The 17,968-nt window shown below is 38.9% G+C and overlaps 1 protein-coding gene across 6 annotated transcripts in view; it reads left to right on the plus strand.

Annotated features, from left to right (window-relative positions):
- The window catches only part of MARCHF6 (membrane associated ring-CH-type finger 6), a 314,477-nt gene that overhangs the window by 210,471 nt on the left and 86,038 nt on the right, over nt 1-17,968 (plus strand). For all 6 annotated transcript variants that reach the window (XR_011920873.1, XM_072411957.1, XM_072411959.1 and 3 more), the window contains one exon: nt 2,215-2,284. Coding sequence is in view for 5 of the 6 variants with exons in the window: in XM_072411957.1 (XP_072268058.1) it covers nt 2,215-2,284 (70 nt within the window). In the remaining variant the exon portion in view is untranslated. The remainder of the gene's footprint in view (nt 1-2,214; nt 2,285-17,968) is intronic.

Here is a 17,968-nt window from a genome sequence, read left to right on the forward strand (position 1 = left end):
CCAGTCCCAGTGGAAAGGCTGGGTTCCCAAGAATGGGAAAGAGTGGAGATGGAAAGGGCGAGAGGCCTAGTTTGTGGAGGTAGCGAGCACATAGTTCCCAAGTGTAACCTATCATGGGGTGTGTTTTAAGAGTGGGAGCAGCGAAGACTTGGAGCTATGGTAAGGAACAGAAAGGGAAGGGGGAGGAGCATTGTTCTAGCATTACCCATGGTTTGGATCTACCATTACAGTACCAATTTACAACTCTAGCTAGGTGAGCTGCTAAATAATAAAAAAAAAAAGTTAGGGACTCCCAGCCCTCCCGCAAGCTTAGGTCGCACCAGTTGTTATCTACTGATTCTGGGGTCCCTATTGTGCCAGATGAAGCTAAAGATTTTAGCAGGCTTTGAGAGGCTTTTAAAAAATGAGCTAGTTGCTTTGATGGGGAGAGTTTGAAATACATATACGAACCTGGGCAGGGCGTTCATTTTAATTATATTGATACGTCCCATCCAGGAGAAGGCCTTCTGGTCCCACTTGTGGAGGTCTGTTTGGAGGGAGATAAGGAGGGGTAGATATTTATTTGATAAAAGATTAGACAGGTTCCGAGTTTTTTTGATTCCTAAATTTTGAAGTGAATGGGGCTCCCAACTAAAGGCGAACGAGCGCATTAGGTAATCATATTGTGGTCCAGGTAGCGAAATGTTCAGGGGAGCTGACTTAGAATTAATAGATTAATCTTAAAATTGGGCAGGGAGCCGTATTCTTCTAAGGCACTAAGTAAGTTGGGGAGCGAGGTGACAGGATTTGAAATTGCAAACAGGAGGTCGTCAGCGTATGCCGCAATTTTTTGGCACTTAGAGCTAACTATTAGCCCCTCTATGTTCTGCGAGGCCCTTATTGTGCAGAGTAGGGGTTCAAGGGTTAGAATGAAAATCAGCGAGACGGTGAGCAACCTCGGCGTGTGCCATTGAAGATCTGGAAGGGAGTAGAGTGTACCCTGTTTACCCGTACCGTGGCAATAGTGCGTGAATATATGGCTGAAATCCATGACATCATGTTGGGTCCCAAACTGGTGTGTAAAAGTGTTTGGTCCAAAAACTGCCACCAGTTTCTGGTCAAAATGTACCACCCTGAGCAATCTAGTCGCCAGGATCTTTGTAAACAGTTTTAGATCTTGGTTCACAAGAGATAGGCCGATAACTGGCACAGGAAGATGAGTCTTTACCTTCCTTTGGGATGACTGTAATGGTAGCCAGTAGGGAGTCCAGAGAGAAACGAGGGCCCTCTGTTATGGAGTTGTATGCATTATTGAAATTGGAGTTCAGGGAGTCCTAGAAATTTTTATAGTAGAAGAGAGGGAGTCCATCTGGGCGGGGTGTTTTACCCGTGGGAGTACTTTTAATGGCATTGTTGAGTTCTTCTGAGGTGATTGGGGCCTCCAGTGTCTCTAATGTCCATAGGAAGAGTCGGCATGCCTGAGGCAGTAAGATGTCTTTTAATTGCTTTCAATCTGTCTGTATTTTGGGAAGGTGAGCGGGAGCTTGTGACATTATAGAGCTCGGCATAAAAGTTACGGAAGGAGCGTGCAATGTCATCAGTACGAAAAAGTTTTAGAGTATTTCTTCCAGAGATGAAGGGGACAAAGGAGTGGGCCCTGCATTCACGTAAAGCATTTGCCAACATTTGACTGTGGACTTTGTACAGCGCTGGGTAATATGTTGGCGCTATATAAATACTGTAGAGTAATATTAATAATAATATATTGCTGCACAGCATTTATTTCAAGACAAGCACTGTTACTGAAACAAAGCTTTTTGTGCATGTCATAGCTGTAGCCTCTGGGCATTTTAGGGTTTAACTACATTGGCACCTTGGACTAGCCAACTTAGCCACCTGCTTCTGTGATTGGCTTTTATTACCTTTTGGTCTAAAGGGGAAGTCACACTGACAGCTTCTCTGTGTTCACTCCTAGCATACTATATGACATGACATCCACAGTGGTGCATCTGTTCTGCAAGTGCCAGGAAAGAGTGCACTCTTCACACCTTAAAAACACTGCATTAACCTTTAATTTAAAAGTAATACCGGAGAAATATTAAGTACTGCTCTAGTTATTAGTACAGAATACCTAAATATTTTGCATAACATTAGTGGAAACATTGTGTTCTGTTCAGTTATGTTCTGTTTTATACTTGAATTAATGTTTTGTTTTGTTTTTTGTTTTTTTTTTAGATTCTTCTATTAATAATTTTCATGTGTGTTACATTACTGATTGCTAGTCTAGTATGCCTTACATTACCAGGTAAGCATGGACCTTGTTACTTCTTTTTTTTTAATTATTATATTAAAATATTATCAAATGCTGGAAGATGACACTCCAGTGCACATACCTACTTACAGTATATTTTTGTGCCCTCGGTACCTCTATACTTGCTGGGTTCCAAAATGCAAATATCTAATTTTTGTTGAAAGAGATGTGTACATTCAGGCTGCCTAAGTATTTTGAAGATAGAGAGATGAAAGTCCTATTTGTTAAGTTTGATAACCCAAACAAAATTGTACCAAACATATTGAGAATGCAAGTTGTCAGCTACATGACGTGTGCTCAGTATAAGTTCCTTTCTCTAAGAGAAAAGTTTTTTTTTAGTGGATTATTGCTGATTTTTTGATGGAATACATACCATGAGTTCAGTTTCAGTCACAGTTTCTTGGAGAGACAACAGAGCAATCCAGCTTTCTAACGTATGTAAATTCTAATTGTATTTTTCAGTATGTTTGCTATCATTACTTCCTATAAACCGTTTTCCTAAAAGGCCCACGTGCTGGGCCATGACCTAGATGGTGCCAGTGTTAGATGTGCACTGAAAGAGTTTCTGATCTGAACACCCTCATGCAGCTTTATCAGATGGACCAAACAGCCTTTTGGACAGCCTGAAACCTCCGCCGCAACAGTCTGTATGGAGCGTTTTACAGCTCTGCTCCTCCGCCAGAGCTTCCTCCACATTTGCTGGAGCCGCTCTTCTTTCTCTGGTTTCTCCAGCACAACCTTCACATATAGAGTATAGAGCTGACACATGTTATTTATGTATATTTATCTAATTATCTGCATAACTATGGAAATTATATCCCCCTATCAATGCATATAGATATTCAATTAAAGAATGTTCATGCACAAATAATAGCTAGTCACTCAAACAGTTTAATTAGGAAAACAAGGTAAGACAAAGTACACAGCAATATTGTCAGATATTTAAACACATAGGAACTTCAATCAATGTTACATATATATCACATGGACATAAAGTTATTAGTAGCAACCCCTGCAATAATCTAGTAACTACTTAGTACAAAATACATCAGATCAATATAACAATAATAACATAGACATATACTGAACAATATAAGAATGCAACTCAGGAATGTGTTATAGCTACCTGTAAAGATGTTGATGGGTACCCCAGGATCCTGATTCCCTAAGAAGTCCCATCATTCCCCTTTCTCCTTTGTTATATTCTAGCTCCCCTTTTTATATAGTTAAGTCTGATTAGGTAACATTGGGACTCTTGTATTGGTTAGTAGGTGTGTTCTGTACAATGACTATCTTGAGTTGCAACACACATCAGCTGTACTAGTCAGCTCTCCTCTGTCCTCCAGACTCCTTCATACCCCTTGCGGGACCAGGACCCCTCTCCCTGGTGACCACTTCGCCAGGGCCAGCAGTGGTCCGACAACTCTATACAGGACTCCATGAAAAGTCCTGATCTGATGTGGGAAGGCACCTTTCCCTCACTTCTAGCAAAAGACTTCCATGCCTGCAACAGTCTAGGGGTTCTCACACCCTGACCTTAGGGCTGCATACCCAGCACATCAAATGCTCCTCTTTTCAACAACTACAACCGTTTCCATTGCTTCCCATACTGCTAAAATGACTAATGCTACCTTTGCTTATACAACACCATTTTCCCTAACAGAAATACCTCCATTCTATTCCTACCAAAGATTTTGGCCTGCCTATTCAAGAAGTGAAGGCCTCAAGGGAGAACATTAAGACCTTCCAGGGGACCTCTGTTCCCTATCAGAAACAGTGGGCACTGGTGGATGATGATTTACAGTTGACTAAGTCATGGTTAAACGGGGATCTACAACGTTATCTGGATGACATGGCCATAGCAAAAATGCTTAAGGCTGAGGCTTTGTTGTCATTTGATTTCCCTGCAGTGTTACAACTCATTTTTAATACGATTTTTCATTATTCTATTTCTACCATTAAATTGGACTCTGTACATAGCACTCTCAGACAACAGGGCCCACTGTTCCATCCTAAAGATGTGATTTGTTGTGTTCGTAATTACTCCTTAAAAGATGAGATTATGCGTATAGCCCGTAATATTTGGTCTATTGACTTGATGGTGCCACTATTCAAATGTTTCGTGATTTATTTTAGATTACGCTTCAAGGGATCCTTTAGCCTGTACTGAGGCTGCTGATGAATGGAGTTATCTGCAGTGTGACAATTTCTTATCGCTGGGGATTTCCATTCCGTCTCTCACATTGCACAGATGGTAGATCAGCAGTACAGTGCTTTCCTGAGGATTTACAGAAGTTCTCTCAGGACTTGGGCATCTCTATTGTCCAAGCTAGGATCTCTTTCCACCATCTCCTACCAAGAAAGAGTTTTTGCAATCTGTTTCTAAACAGAAGCCCTCATCACCTACATTCTAGATCTCTAGACTTGCTTTGGAAGCTGAACACTGCTACCTTTGTATTTTTTAGTTTTTCCTTCCTGGAATGTTCAATCTCTTATGGTATTTCTTGAATTAACTCACTCAAAAACTTTGATTTTGTTTACAAAATCCTTATGGAGGTTTTCTACAAGGATATTTTCTCTTTTCTGTTGAACATGTTATAACTGGACCACTGTGATGGGTTCTGAATAAGAGATGTGTGTCGATCATGTAGAGAAAAGCACTTAAACCGCCTCGGTGGTATTTGGCTCGTGGTGAATTTTATGTACCCCAAAAGCGGTAACCTGGAGCCACACTCAGGGTAGCTTTAAAAAAATCCTACCCGCCCCCCACAACCCAGCGGCATCGTCCAGTGATCCCCGGCTGGCTTCTGCATCACATCCTCAGCATGATCGATGTGATGCGCTAAGCGTCAGTACGCTTGGGGGGAGTTGTTGTGACCTAGCGGGAAATTTAAAAGCATTACATTGTAATCTGCTTTTAAAACATTGATCACAGTGATAGTTATAAAAAAACAAATCCAAATAATAAATCCAAAAGTTTATTCTATTGTTGTACCCTTGTTTGGCAAATGTAATATTTTTTAATTTTTTTTTTATAAAATTATTAAGTAATATTATATTATTTCATTATTTTTAAAATTAATATTTATTATATTATAATTTATTATTTGTGTTTTAAACTTTATCATACCCGGGAGTTTTTCCTAAGAATTACAGGCCTAAAATATTAAACAACAAATTTCCACGCAAAACAATGTACCGCTTTTGACATTAAAATACTGACATATTTAGACCGCCAGGGGGGTTAAAACCAGGGTTTATGCTGGGAAAAAGAAGTCTATGAATAATGAAGAGCAGCTCTGCTCAGGGATGCTAGTGTATAGTTTATTTCAGGACTTTGGAATGAAATGGAAGGTTCTGGTGGGCTTTTTTATTCCACCAAGGTACACCTCTGGCTTTTGACTACAGCAGACTTGAGGTCTGCTATAAGTAGCACAGGTGTGCTACTAGGTAAAGAGTGGTTCAGCAACTCTTTTTTTCTTTCCTGAGTTTCTTTTTGTGCTGTTATATTCCTTTTATGTTTGTATGTTCCACTAGGGGCAGAGGACACTGGCTGGAGTTGGGTCAATAGCTAGTCCTTTAGACATGACCCCTCCTGAAACCTCCTTTGTGTCCCTCTTATGTGGGCTTTGTTGTCCCTTGGGTGCTCTCAGGTACAATGGATGTTTCCACCAATTTTGGTTGGTTTACTTTTAATATAATGTTTAATATTTGGCGTTTCATTTTTTTTGTTCCCCTTATGTTAGTTGTGTTCTTTATTTTCTTTGCTCTTTCTTTGTAACCCTTTTGTTTTTCTTGGTGTGCGTGATAGGGGGCTAAGTTTGGGCAATGTAATCTTTATTGTTGCAGGTTTCTATGATCTCGCTTTTCTTCATCACTTTAATATTTTGTATTTGAACTATGAGTGGCTGCGGCTATCAAGTCTTTACTTTCTAATAAGGCCCCAGGCTCAGATGGGCTAACATACTTACTATTAAAAAAAAAAAGCCTTACTTAAGTTCAGTTTGCTTGCCGCCTGCCCTGACCTGTGCCTGGACTCTGACCAAGCTTGTTTGCTGACTGCTCTGACCCGTGCCTGGAATACACCTTTGGTCTGCCACCTGTCTCCACACCGAGGCCTCTCCTGCTTTCCTCCTCAGGCAGGGTGACCCCACGGGTCGCGACCTGGTGACCCCCAGCAGCAAAGAGCCCATTGGCCTCCATGCTAATGGCCCATCACCCCTTGTGGGGTGCCCTGGTTAAGACCTGATGTCTCTTACACTCTGTGCCTTGGGGTCACCCCAAACTACCTGCCTGGTAAGACACTTGCTCTTTACACTTACTCCTTAAGAATACTAATACTACTATAAAAAAGAAAATGAAAGAAAAACAGGGTTTTTTTTGTTTGCAATTAATATGTTGTACTGATATTTCCTATCTAAAAATTAATTAGTTTTTTTTTTTTTTTTACAATAGACCAGTTGGCAGTCTGTGACCCAATGAAATTAGTTGGAAGTCGGACCTAACTCTGTACAAAATTTTTCTAAAGAAGGGGGTAGGACAGGAGAAGAAAAACGGTTGATTCAGAAAATGCTATCCCATATTACATTGATTAAACATAGGTTTTCAACTTCTTCTTGGCCACCAACAACTGCAGCTTCACATATCTCCTAACCCTAATATCCTCACATGGGCTTAATTAATTACCCTTCAGTCCATCCTTTGTATGATCTATGGATTTAAGTATTGCAACCTATCATCCTCCGTAAACCGACTGAACTAATAGAGGATAATTTGGAGTATGAACATTTCTCTCTGGAATAAATGTGTCACAGAGACTAATCTGTCTCTGGGACACAAATAAAAAAGAAAACATTTACTATAATCCTTTAAGGCAGATATTTTATTTTCGCTTTTCAACCCTCATATAACTTTACCATGTTTACACCCAGTACTGGATGAGTATGGCACGCTGTCGCTTGAAAGGTTAATCTTATCTAAACAGAGGCATTACATCTTAATTTGCCTCTGCATATCCTTCAGGGGCTAAAGGTAAACTTAATTTATAACTGGCATGCTGAATCTATGAAGTACTTGGGGGGGCATTTGCCCCGCTTTTATCAAACATTGTATTAACATATTTATCTTAGATATTTTGGGAGATAATGCATAAGTGAAGATCATTGTCTCTTTTTTTAATGTAGGTTGCCCTATAATTATGTTTTTACAAAAAAACAGCTTGAATCTCTTTGAAACATCACCATTTCCATACCTCTCTCGACACTTAAACATCTTCAAGCAAATGTACTAAGCTTTTTTTGTGCCTAATAAATACATAGCCTGACAAAATTGGTTCAATGTTCCTTAAGGGAAATCAGCTGGGGTGTTCTTGACATAAATTACTACTACACAACTCAATTATGCCAATTAGCCTCTTGGGCCACTTTGAATCCATCTAATAGATAGACAGACAGAGATTGAACATTTGTGGCTTACCCCTACACATCTACCAATGATTTTCACTAAACATGTTTAGTTGATATGTAAAGCCAAATTCCCACTGACTATTACTCAGTCCCCCCCCCCCCCCCCGTATTATTTTCTGTTTATTCCTCAAATTCTAGATAGTTTGGGGGGGCCTTATGATTCAATCCTGGCAGTCTAAGCGGGTGTTTTGTTTTAATCAATTTATCACAGAACTTGCAATCTGCTCTCTTTTGGTGAAATTTCCAGCTATTTTGTTCTATAGTTACCTTCAGATTCATTGTACTGTGCAAGCCGTATCTAAGATTTAATTTTTTATACCCTGACACTGTTTGAGATGGATCGTCCTTTGATAAGATGCCATTTGGTATACCTATGGTTTGGCAAGAGCCAGAAGATCATTTCAGTGACTATTACTTTTGTATAGTGAAAACTTAAGGATATAACAAGAAAAATAAATATAACATAGAGTATCCTTGTCTACCATCGACTATACGCCCAGTGGCTCATTCAGATGAAATGACAGTGCAAATTTTCATTATACTACCCTTTCTTGAAGAACATGATTATGATGATGAACTAGGTGACAACAATGATAGAGTTGGAAATTGAAAAGGATTCTGTATGTAAGGGATTTGATCAGTATGAGTTGAGTGATTTGGTACGTGATTTGGGACTATCGAAGAATGCTTCAGAACTGCTAGCATCAAGACTGCGTGAGAAAAACTTACTTGAAAAAGAAACGTTGGTATCGTACTTTCGAACCAGAGAAATTGCATTTCTGGAGTACTTTAGAACTGACTGTGGCTTTGCGTATTGCCATAACATACCTGGTTTAATGGAGGAATTGGGAATTCCAATCCATAACTCAACTGAATGGCGACTATTCATCAATAGCTCAAAGCGGAGCTTAAAGTGTGTCCTCCTTCACAATGGCAATATATTTGGGTCAGTCCCAATTGGCCATTCAGTTTCTCCTTGTGAAGAATATGCAGACATAAAGGGAGTCATTGAGTTGTTGCAATATAACCAACACAATTGGGTCATCTGTATTGACCTTAAAATTGTATGCTTCCTTCTTGGTCAGCAACTCGGATACACCAAGTTCCCTGTTATCTGTGCATGTGGGACAGCAGAGCTTGTGAGAGGCATTGGGTGGAAAGAAATTGGCCTCCAGGATCTGCCCTAAAACCAGGTGATCCAAACGTTCTGCATGAGCCACTTGTTGATAGAAAGAATATTATTTTACCGCCTCTGCACCTAAAACTAGGTTTTATGAAGCAGTTCGTTAAAGCTTTTTAAACTGAAGGAGACTGTTTCAAGTACCTAATTTTGGCATTTCCTAGCCTGTCATTTGAAAAAATAAAGGCCGGTGTGTTTGATGGTCCACAGGGCACAGGCAGTTCATCAAAGATGAACATTTCATAAGGACAATGTCAGTAGTCGAAAAGAATGCTTGGTTATCATTCAAAGCCATTGTCAAGGACTTTCTTGGAAACATGAGCAAATAATTACACAGGAATGAGAGAGCTACAAGATGCTTGGTTGCAATATGAGCATCAAGGTACATTTTCTGCAAAGCCATCTTTCTAACTTCCTGGAAAACCTTGGTGCAGTCAGTGACAAGCAAGGCGAACGATTCCACCAAAATTTAAAGGTAATGGAAGGACAGTATTAGGGTAGATGGGATGTACATATGATGGTTGACTATTGTTGGAGCATCCAGTGGGATGGCCCTAACACTAAACACTCCAGGAAAAGCTAAAAGCGTAAATTTTTAGCCTTAATCCCTTACCTGATTATTTTTAAATGTTTTACTGTAACAAAAATGTCAGAGTAACAATAAATCCTTTGTATGAACAAAAGAAATTTAAATAAACAGTACATTCAAGTTATTATATCATTATTTTTTTCATTGTATGTAAAATTTGTATGTTTTTTGACAAAAATGGAGGGTACCCTGTATCTTAAAGACTGGATGTGTTAGCAATAAACTGGGGTAATTTCTGGATTCACCACCCAAATATTAGTGAAGAAACAAGTGTAAGATCTAACTCAACATAAAAAAAAGCATTCCCATGTTAATTATCAGTATCAGATTCTAGCTGGAGGAGGGGAGATTCACCCACCTCACCATCAGTACATGCGTAACTGGGAGTTAGCTCTAGGTCAGGGGTCGGCAAACTCCGGCCTTTAGGCCAGATATGGCTTAACCTGTAGTTCGTACCGGCCTAACGCTCCCTGGCTGATCTGGTCTAAAGCCATCCGGCAGCCCACGGCTCCGGAGCCGCGGGTTGCCAGCTGATTGGCCAGGGGGCGTTAGGAACTACTGGAGCTCAGGTGCCGCCCCCCCTGCAGTTGCTTCCCTATCAACGCTGGCCGCGGTAAATAGGGAAAGCTCCCTGAAGGTAAATCCCTCTCCTCCGCAATGCATATGCAGAAGAGGGATTTCACTTCAGGGGGAGTTCCTTGGTGGTGGGTGGAGCCATTAGGGTGGGTCCGGCCTAGTGTGCTCCCCCCACCCCATAAATGGCCTAGTGGCCATAAAACATTGCCTATCCCTGCTCTAGGTAGACCTATTCCATATGAGATTTGGAAGATAACCTGGGATTGAGGTCCTAAGAGCTTTTGGTGCACACTGTACCATGAAAACACATATTAGGTGATCATGACCTACTTTTACTTAACCCAAGAAAAGTTGAATGCCATATAGCTGGCATTGAGTAATCTCTGCTGCCGCTGTGGGAAAGTGATTGCATCTTTATATCATATTCTTTGGTCCTGCCTGGGTATTATATAGTTTTTGTGTCTGGTGGATGGTCTCATCACCAGTTTGATATCTTTCCAATACTAATAGACCTAGTACTAATAGACATAGTCTAATTATGTCCCTATTTTTATGTCAAAAGCAGTACATTGTTTTGCATGGAAATTTGTTGTTTAATATTTTAGGCCTGTAATTCTTAGGAATAACTACCAGGTATGATAGTTTGAAATAAAAATCATAATTTATAATACAATAAATAATTCTAATTATTTTATCAATAAAGGTATAAATAAAATACACGTTATTAAAAAATTAAAAGTTTTTTAAATTTGTCAAAACAAGGGTACAACGTAATCTGCTTTTAGGCTTCCCGCCAAACCACGCCTCCCCAGCATACTGATGCTTCACTCATCACAGCCATCACATCGGGGGCGTGATGCCGAAGCCGGCTGGGGATCACTGAGGATGCAGCTGGATCCTGGGATGCAGGTAGTATTTTTTTTTTTTTTTTTACCTACCCCTAGTGTGGTTAGGGGTTACTGCTTTTGGTATGTAAAATTCACCGCAAGCCACACTCGGCTATACTGTCAAGGCGGTTAAAGGCTTCCTATTGAAGATCTAAACTTAAGACCAAATTATTCACCCATGTTCTGAGTGTGGCGGGGGAAGACGTGAGCATGTCTGGCCGGCTTCTAAGATAGCCACTTAAATCCAGAGCTCCGCTATCAGATTTGGAGATGCAGATCTGGAGGATCGCTCAGGGTCAATAACATGAAATTCAGGGGTGTTCCAGAGTCTATTACCCAAAAAGGAATTACTCCTTTACCTTAGGTCCATGTGTCAGGGTCTATTACAATCAGCTACTGATTCAAAGCTAATAATTGACAGGGCACACAGAATGCCTAAACCATCTTTTATTTCTGCTGAAACGCCCAGAAATGTATTACAAGGGTACATTTCTTTTACATTAAAAAGAAAATAATGAAATTGCAAGGAAATCCCTGCCTCTACCTATGCAGTACCTCGGAATACAATTATTTGCAGGTTTGTCCTCTATTATAATTCAGAACCGGAAGATACAAATGCCACTCAGGAAAACCCTGAAAGAGTGCAATATAGTCTATAAATGGGATATCCAACTAAGCTTCCTATCTAGTTTAATGGAAAGGCTCATCCATTGTAATCAGTGGAGGATGGTATAAAACGCCAGGATTGGAAAGAAAGTTGTTCAGGAGAGGACCTGAACATGATGATGCTCTATAAAATATTGTATACCACTTGCCTATGCTTTTCTTTAAGCAATCTAATATCTGAATTGTTATTACATATCTGAAAAGACTGTTAACTCTTTGTGCCCATTAAACCTGTACCTTGTCCAAGATATTCCTTTTTTTTTTTTCTTTTTTTTTTTTAAAGATTTTTAATATGTTGTTTATATTACCTACTTCCTTTTTTTTTATTACATTAAAGTTTCAAAATGAGTGCAAATCAAAAAAAAATACATTCCTTCAACTCCCAGCTCTCGCTATGCCTAGGACTACTCACCTCCCCGAGGGAAACAACATTAAAGGCTAATAATGCTTTACTGAAACATGGCAACAATCTTCATTGCCTTGATATGGAAACAGATCCATTTGGTCTGCTTTAAATGAGCGTTGCTACTGTTTGTTCAGGGAACTTATTTCCACCATGCCAAAACTCCTACCAGGAATCCTAAGTCCTTCTCCCAAAAGTTCTTTTGATTATCAATTATCAGTATTTATAAGAAAAAAATGTGGAGTAATGATGGCAATAAAAAATTCTATACAATTTCAACATATTATCACGTGGAAGACACAGATGGCCGCTATATAATATTATTCTGTAAATTAAACTCAACTCTCTTCACTTTGGTAAACCTCTATGCACCCAACTACAAACAACACTCAATTCTTTGCAACTTGTTCAAGAAAATGAAAAACATGGGTCATGGATCCTTAGTGAGGAGATTTTAATATCACCACTAATTTTTCCCTGCATTTGAATTTCAAAGCAAAGCGTCCATCAAGAGCTCCTCAAAAGTTTCTGATAGAATAAGATCTTTACGACATATTGAGGTGCCAACATGGTTGGGAGAAGGACTTAACCTTTTTTTTTCCCTTCACATCTTTCCCATACTCGGACTGACTTTTCTCTGTCGGACATCTGGTTTCATCCGAATATGGGATCCTCGAAAATTTTAACTATAACATGGTCGTACCACGCACCAGTAGACGTGGAGATGGGTGACCAGAATCAGGTTCCAGACAGGTTATAGAGACTCAATACATATGATTAAACCAACCATAAGTATCAAAAACAGTTTAATAATGGCCATGAGTTGTACATCTCAACTAAAAATACAGAAGATATTGATCCGTTTCTTTTATAAAACGCTCATAAGAAGTTCATGAAAGGGTTTTTTGTTAAAATCTCTGTCAGTGAAAAGAAACAGAGGATGCGCCAGAATAATGAGTTGCCAACATCCATACATGAAAAAGAGAAGAAGAATAAAAAAAATCCCTTCCCCTCTAGTGACTGTGTCCTTTCAGTAGGATAGATTGAGTTTGAGATCTCTACTTCTATATAAATATGATCTCAATATTAAAAAACTGAAACACTAAACCTTAGGAAATAAAGCCGAAGCACTATTGGCTCAGCGACTAAAGATGCGACACATAAAGGCACACATCCCATCTATAGTTGACCCTTTCAGTAATATTAAATGTTTTACTCTTAAAGGGTTTGCGGAAGCCTTTTGCAACTAATACAATAGTTTATATAACCTACAACAGGATAAAAATACTCTGCAACCCTCAGATCTGTTCATAGCTTCATTTTTAGATTTCATATCTCTGCCCACTGTTTCAGACTCCCATCTACGATTTCTATTGTCCCCTTTCTCTGTATCAGAGATTTTTAAAGTCATAGATATCCTCCCGATTCTTAAATCCCCTGGCAATGGCGGTTTCCCTGATAAGTACTATAAGCACTCTAGTTATACGTTATCTCCTCATCTTAACGTAAATGTGTTCACTGAGGCAGCATCCTCTGGAACTTTTTGGAAGGGGATGTTAATTACAAGCAGTGATAATTACACTGCCAAAGGGGGGAAAGAATCCCACCTTAACTAATCATTACAGACCTATCTCATTACTTAATTCTGATATTAAGATTTTTGCTAAGGCATTATCACTTAGACTTTCAAATGGTATATGCCTATGTATCCTCAAACCTGATTAGGTTGGGTTTGTGTGAGACCGACAGGCCCTAGATGCTACCAGGCGTCTGATATAAAGTATGTGGAATTGCACAAATGTCCTTCCCTGTTGCTTGCTTTTGTACGCAGATGAGGCTTTTGACAGGGTCCACTGGAGCTATCTTTCCTCTGTCTTGGATAAATTTAGCCTGAGTCAGAGTGGATTAAAAGTGCTATTTTGTCTCTTTACACTATGCCTAGCGCTAAGATATTTATTTCAGGAACTTTTTCATACCAATTTAGAATTACAAATGGGACCACCCAATTTATTCACTATGCTTGTTAAGCTGCTATCAGAACATTTTAATTCTGATCCCATTGTACAAGGGGTGTGTATTTCTAGTTGAGAACACAAGGATCAGTCTTTTTTGTAGATGACATTGTTCTTATACTTACCAACCCACTATGCTCACTACAAGCTGTTCAAAATATAACCCAATTTAGTGAGGCCACTCTAAACTTAACTCATCCAAATCTCACATTTTACAACTACAAATCTCTAATGACCTCAAAGCCAAGCTGAAAGCTACATTTCTATTTATGTGGAAAACTGAAGCTATTCCTTTTCTTGTAATATTCTTACCAGCCCCACTCTAATAATCTGTACGAGTTTTATTATAAAAAGGCCTCAGAATTGCAGCATCCAAAATGTTTCTACTCCCTAAGTTTCTATATCTATTCAGAATCATAAATATTCCTGTATCAAATTTTTTTTACTGTATCAAAGCTGCGAGATATAAGTTTTCCCAACATTTAAAATTATTATTCAGTTTCTGTCATGCCTTAGTTGCTATATTGGTGGAAGCATACCTTCCACAAGCTATGGGTTAAATTGGAATCTTCCTTTCCTAATTGTCCAGGTCTACAAAGACTTTTTTGGCTATTAAGTTAGGCCTTCCCACACTCAATAACCTTTTGCACACCATTGAAGCTACACTTCAGACATGGGCAAAGAACCCGATCATTTTACTAGATTCACATACAACTATGCAAATCACTCCAGATTTAGAGAAACTGAAAAAGGTTTGTACCTCATTTAAACCTCTCTGCATGGTATAATAGAGGTCTTACTAAGATTAAAGGTTTGTATTTTTTTCAAAGGATCAAATCCTTTCAATACCTTCAGAATATCAATGGACTTCCATCTGCCGAAGTCTTTGCTTATATACGGATATGGCACTGTTTATCGAAATTTGACATGCGTTCTAGATTCCCTATAGATTGCTCAGTTTATACGTTTTTTAATAATCCTTTTCTATGGAAGAAAGGAATCGCAAAATGTTACAATCTGATAAGGTACAATAAAGTATTTCACAAGACACCATCAAAGATAAAGTGGGAGCAGGGGTTGAAGATAACAGTTCCCAATGCTAGCTGGTCAGCAGCATTACATAATACTTATAATAGCTCTAAATGTGCGGATCTTTGGGATCTCTTTCGAAGATTGATCAACCAATGGTATCTTACACCAATTAAATTAGTGCACTTCTCACTAACTAGCTCTCGGGACTTGAGAGCGTATGGAAATTCAGGAACCTTACTACATATACTATGGCAGTACAAGTTGTTCCATTCTTTTTGGAACCACATTTTCACACTGCTATCTGAATCGCTGGAATTCTTATGAAACCCAACCCACTAATAGCTATAGTTCACCTTAACATTGATGGAATCCCAATAGGTGATAGAACAATTTCTATTCATATTCTATTAAATGCCAAATTGACGCTCATGAGGAAATGGAAAAGCCCTAATGTACCCAACCTTTCAGATGTAGTTTATTATCTTAATGTCCAATGATCTTTAGAAAAAACACTTGTCATTGCTCATAATTATTATAAACTGTATACTAAGGACTGGGGGTTTTGGTTGCATCATCCAAAATGTGCTCTTTATTTATAGATACATGATTCTGTTACTCAGTTTTCCTAACTTTTTTTGTTGAATGCTTAGATACTAGACTAGTATCTTGGCAAACCTGGCAGGATCTGATCACATTATTGTCCAGTTTCCCTGGACCTCCAAATCTTAACTAAAACATCAACAAACAGATTAAACATGTTTTTACGCTTCCGTATTCATAAAGGGGTCTGGCAAAATTCATAGAGCTATACAATTAGCATCTATAGTCCAAATAGGGTCCTTAGAATCTTTTGCTCTCTAGACTCATGTTTCGCAAACTTTTTACCATGAGGCAACCCCTTGAAATAACTTTCAGGTCTTCAGGGAACTCCTAATATAATGACTATATTTATTCCTCACTGTACACTAGTGCAATGACCAACAGGAAGATTGCCTCCAACTTTCCTGGCCAGTGGAAAGGCTTCCACCCTTACACATAGCCAGATCATTGGTATCTGTCAGACTGACCTGAGAGTCACAAATTAGTCTTTGCTCAGAAAAACTGTTTGATATGATCAAATGGCATTATAATTTTTGTCCTGGTCAGTGGGTTTTTTGTTTCACCTTTTTGCGAAGGATACAGGTCCTAAACAGTTTCCTATGGTCCTGCTCAAATATTGTGTCTTTCAATCCCTTAAGTTCCCCCTACAGCTGTGTACCTGTCAAAGTTGTCTCCTTCCTCCCCAATTTTCATCCTGGCGATGGAGTCCCTTGCGATGTTTGACAACAACATGAGGTTAAAGAGATTGAGGTAGCTATTTTTTCACATAAATGTATGCTATTTGCTGATGACATTCACTTAACTCTGACCTCTTATCATACTTCACTACCCTCTCTTTTTTCCCCTCGTCGTTTTGCGTTGTTTTTTTTGTTTTTGTTTTTTTACTTGAAAGTTTCGGCCTTCTCCTAAGTTTTAGCTCTTCTTAAATCAAACTCTGATTTTCAATAGGTACACAAACCTCCTTATATAGGGATTAATCTTACTGCTGTTATCACAAATTTATTTAAAGCTAATTATCTGCAAATCTTCAAAGCACTAGATGCCTCGCTAGGCCAGTGGCAACCATTCTGTATTTCCTAGAGTGCAGGTGTACATACTTTTAAAGTGACCTTTTTACTGAACTTTCATGTTCTTTCTATCCCTTTGAGAGACAGCTAGTGACATGAATTTGTTATGAAGTGCTTTGTAATATGTCTTTTTTTTATAAATATTAGTCAATAATAATAGTCGCCTGAAAGGTATGTTAAATATTGCAGAAATGGTTAGTTGGTCTTGCAATTCTGCTGTGGGTGTACCTTGACATACCTGACTCTTACCCAGTACCTATCTCTTCATTTTTATGGATCTCTTCGTCACTATGGCGTACAGGGTTCACGTTGCCCCTGATTCACGCTCTCCGAATCTGGGACTCTAGAACTATTGCACTATTCTGGTGACCTCATGTCTCCCCATCTCCCCATGGTGAGACTAGTGGGCTGTCCACCGTTTTCCCCAGGGTCATTCCCTACTGTCTGTTAAGGAAATTTATGTGGAACAGCTCAGTCGAAATAAACCTTTTTCCACTGATTTTAAATGGGCCTTCCAATATGATCCTCTTGCCACATCCCTTATGCCCCAGGTCTTATCTCCTCAGTATATTTGTCTTTACTATATTGTATAGTAAACAGTATACAATATAGTATACAGTAAACAATAAAAATTATAGTATACAGTATACAATATATAATAAAGTATACAGTATACAATATAGAATCATATAGAATATTGATTTACTATATTCTTATCATAAAGGCAAACCCCCATACACAGAGGTGTGTGGGGAACAGGTCATGGTTCGAACCTACCTCTCTACTTTGAATAAAACACCTTATAAGAATTATCCAATAGTAATTTACTTTGTCTAGAATCTCCAACTTCTACCCAGATTCCTCTCCTCTTTGCTTACAAAATTGCAAAGCCCTGGGCAGCTTGGTTATTTAAATGATGGACATGTGTACCAAACTTTTGGCCTATGGTTTACCGCTATGCCAATTTAATTTTCAACCTTCATCTGAGCCCTAAAGCCGTAGGGTAAGGCAAGTAGGACTAACAGTGACAGCTTGTGGGTGTATCTGTCCCAATGTAAACATTAAAAAAAAATAGGAGAGGGAGTTTGTGGAGAATCCAATTCTAGGTTCTAGGTCTAATGATTTTATTTAGGGGCTCATTAGATGATGCTGAGATCCTTTTGAGGGGCCACTTCATCTTAGCACCAATATTAATAGATAG

The sequence above is a fragment of the Pyxicephalus adspersus genome, chromosome 5 (assembly GCF_032062135.1).
Source record: "Pyxicephalus adspersus chromosome 5, UCB_Pads_2.0, whole genome shotgun sequence".
Taxonomy (NCBI): Eukaryota; Metazoa; Chordata; class Amphibia; order Anura; family Pyxicephalidae; genus Pyxicephalus; species Pyxicephalus adspersus.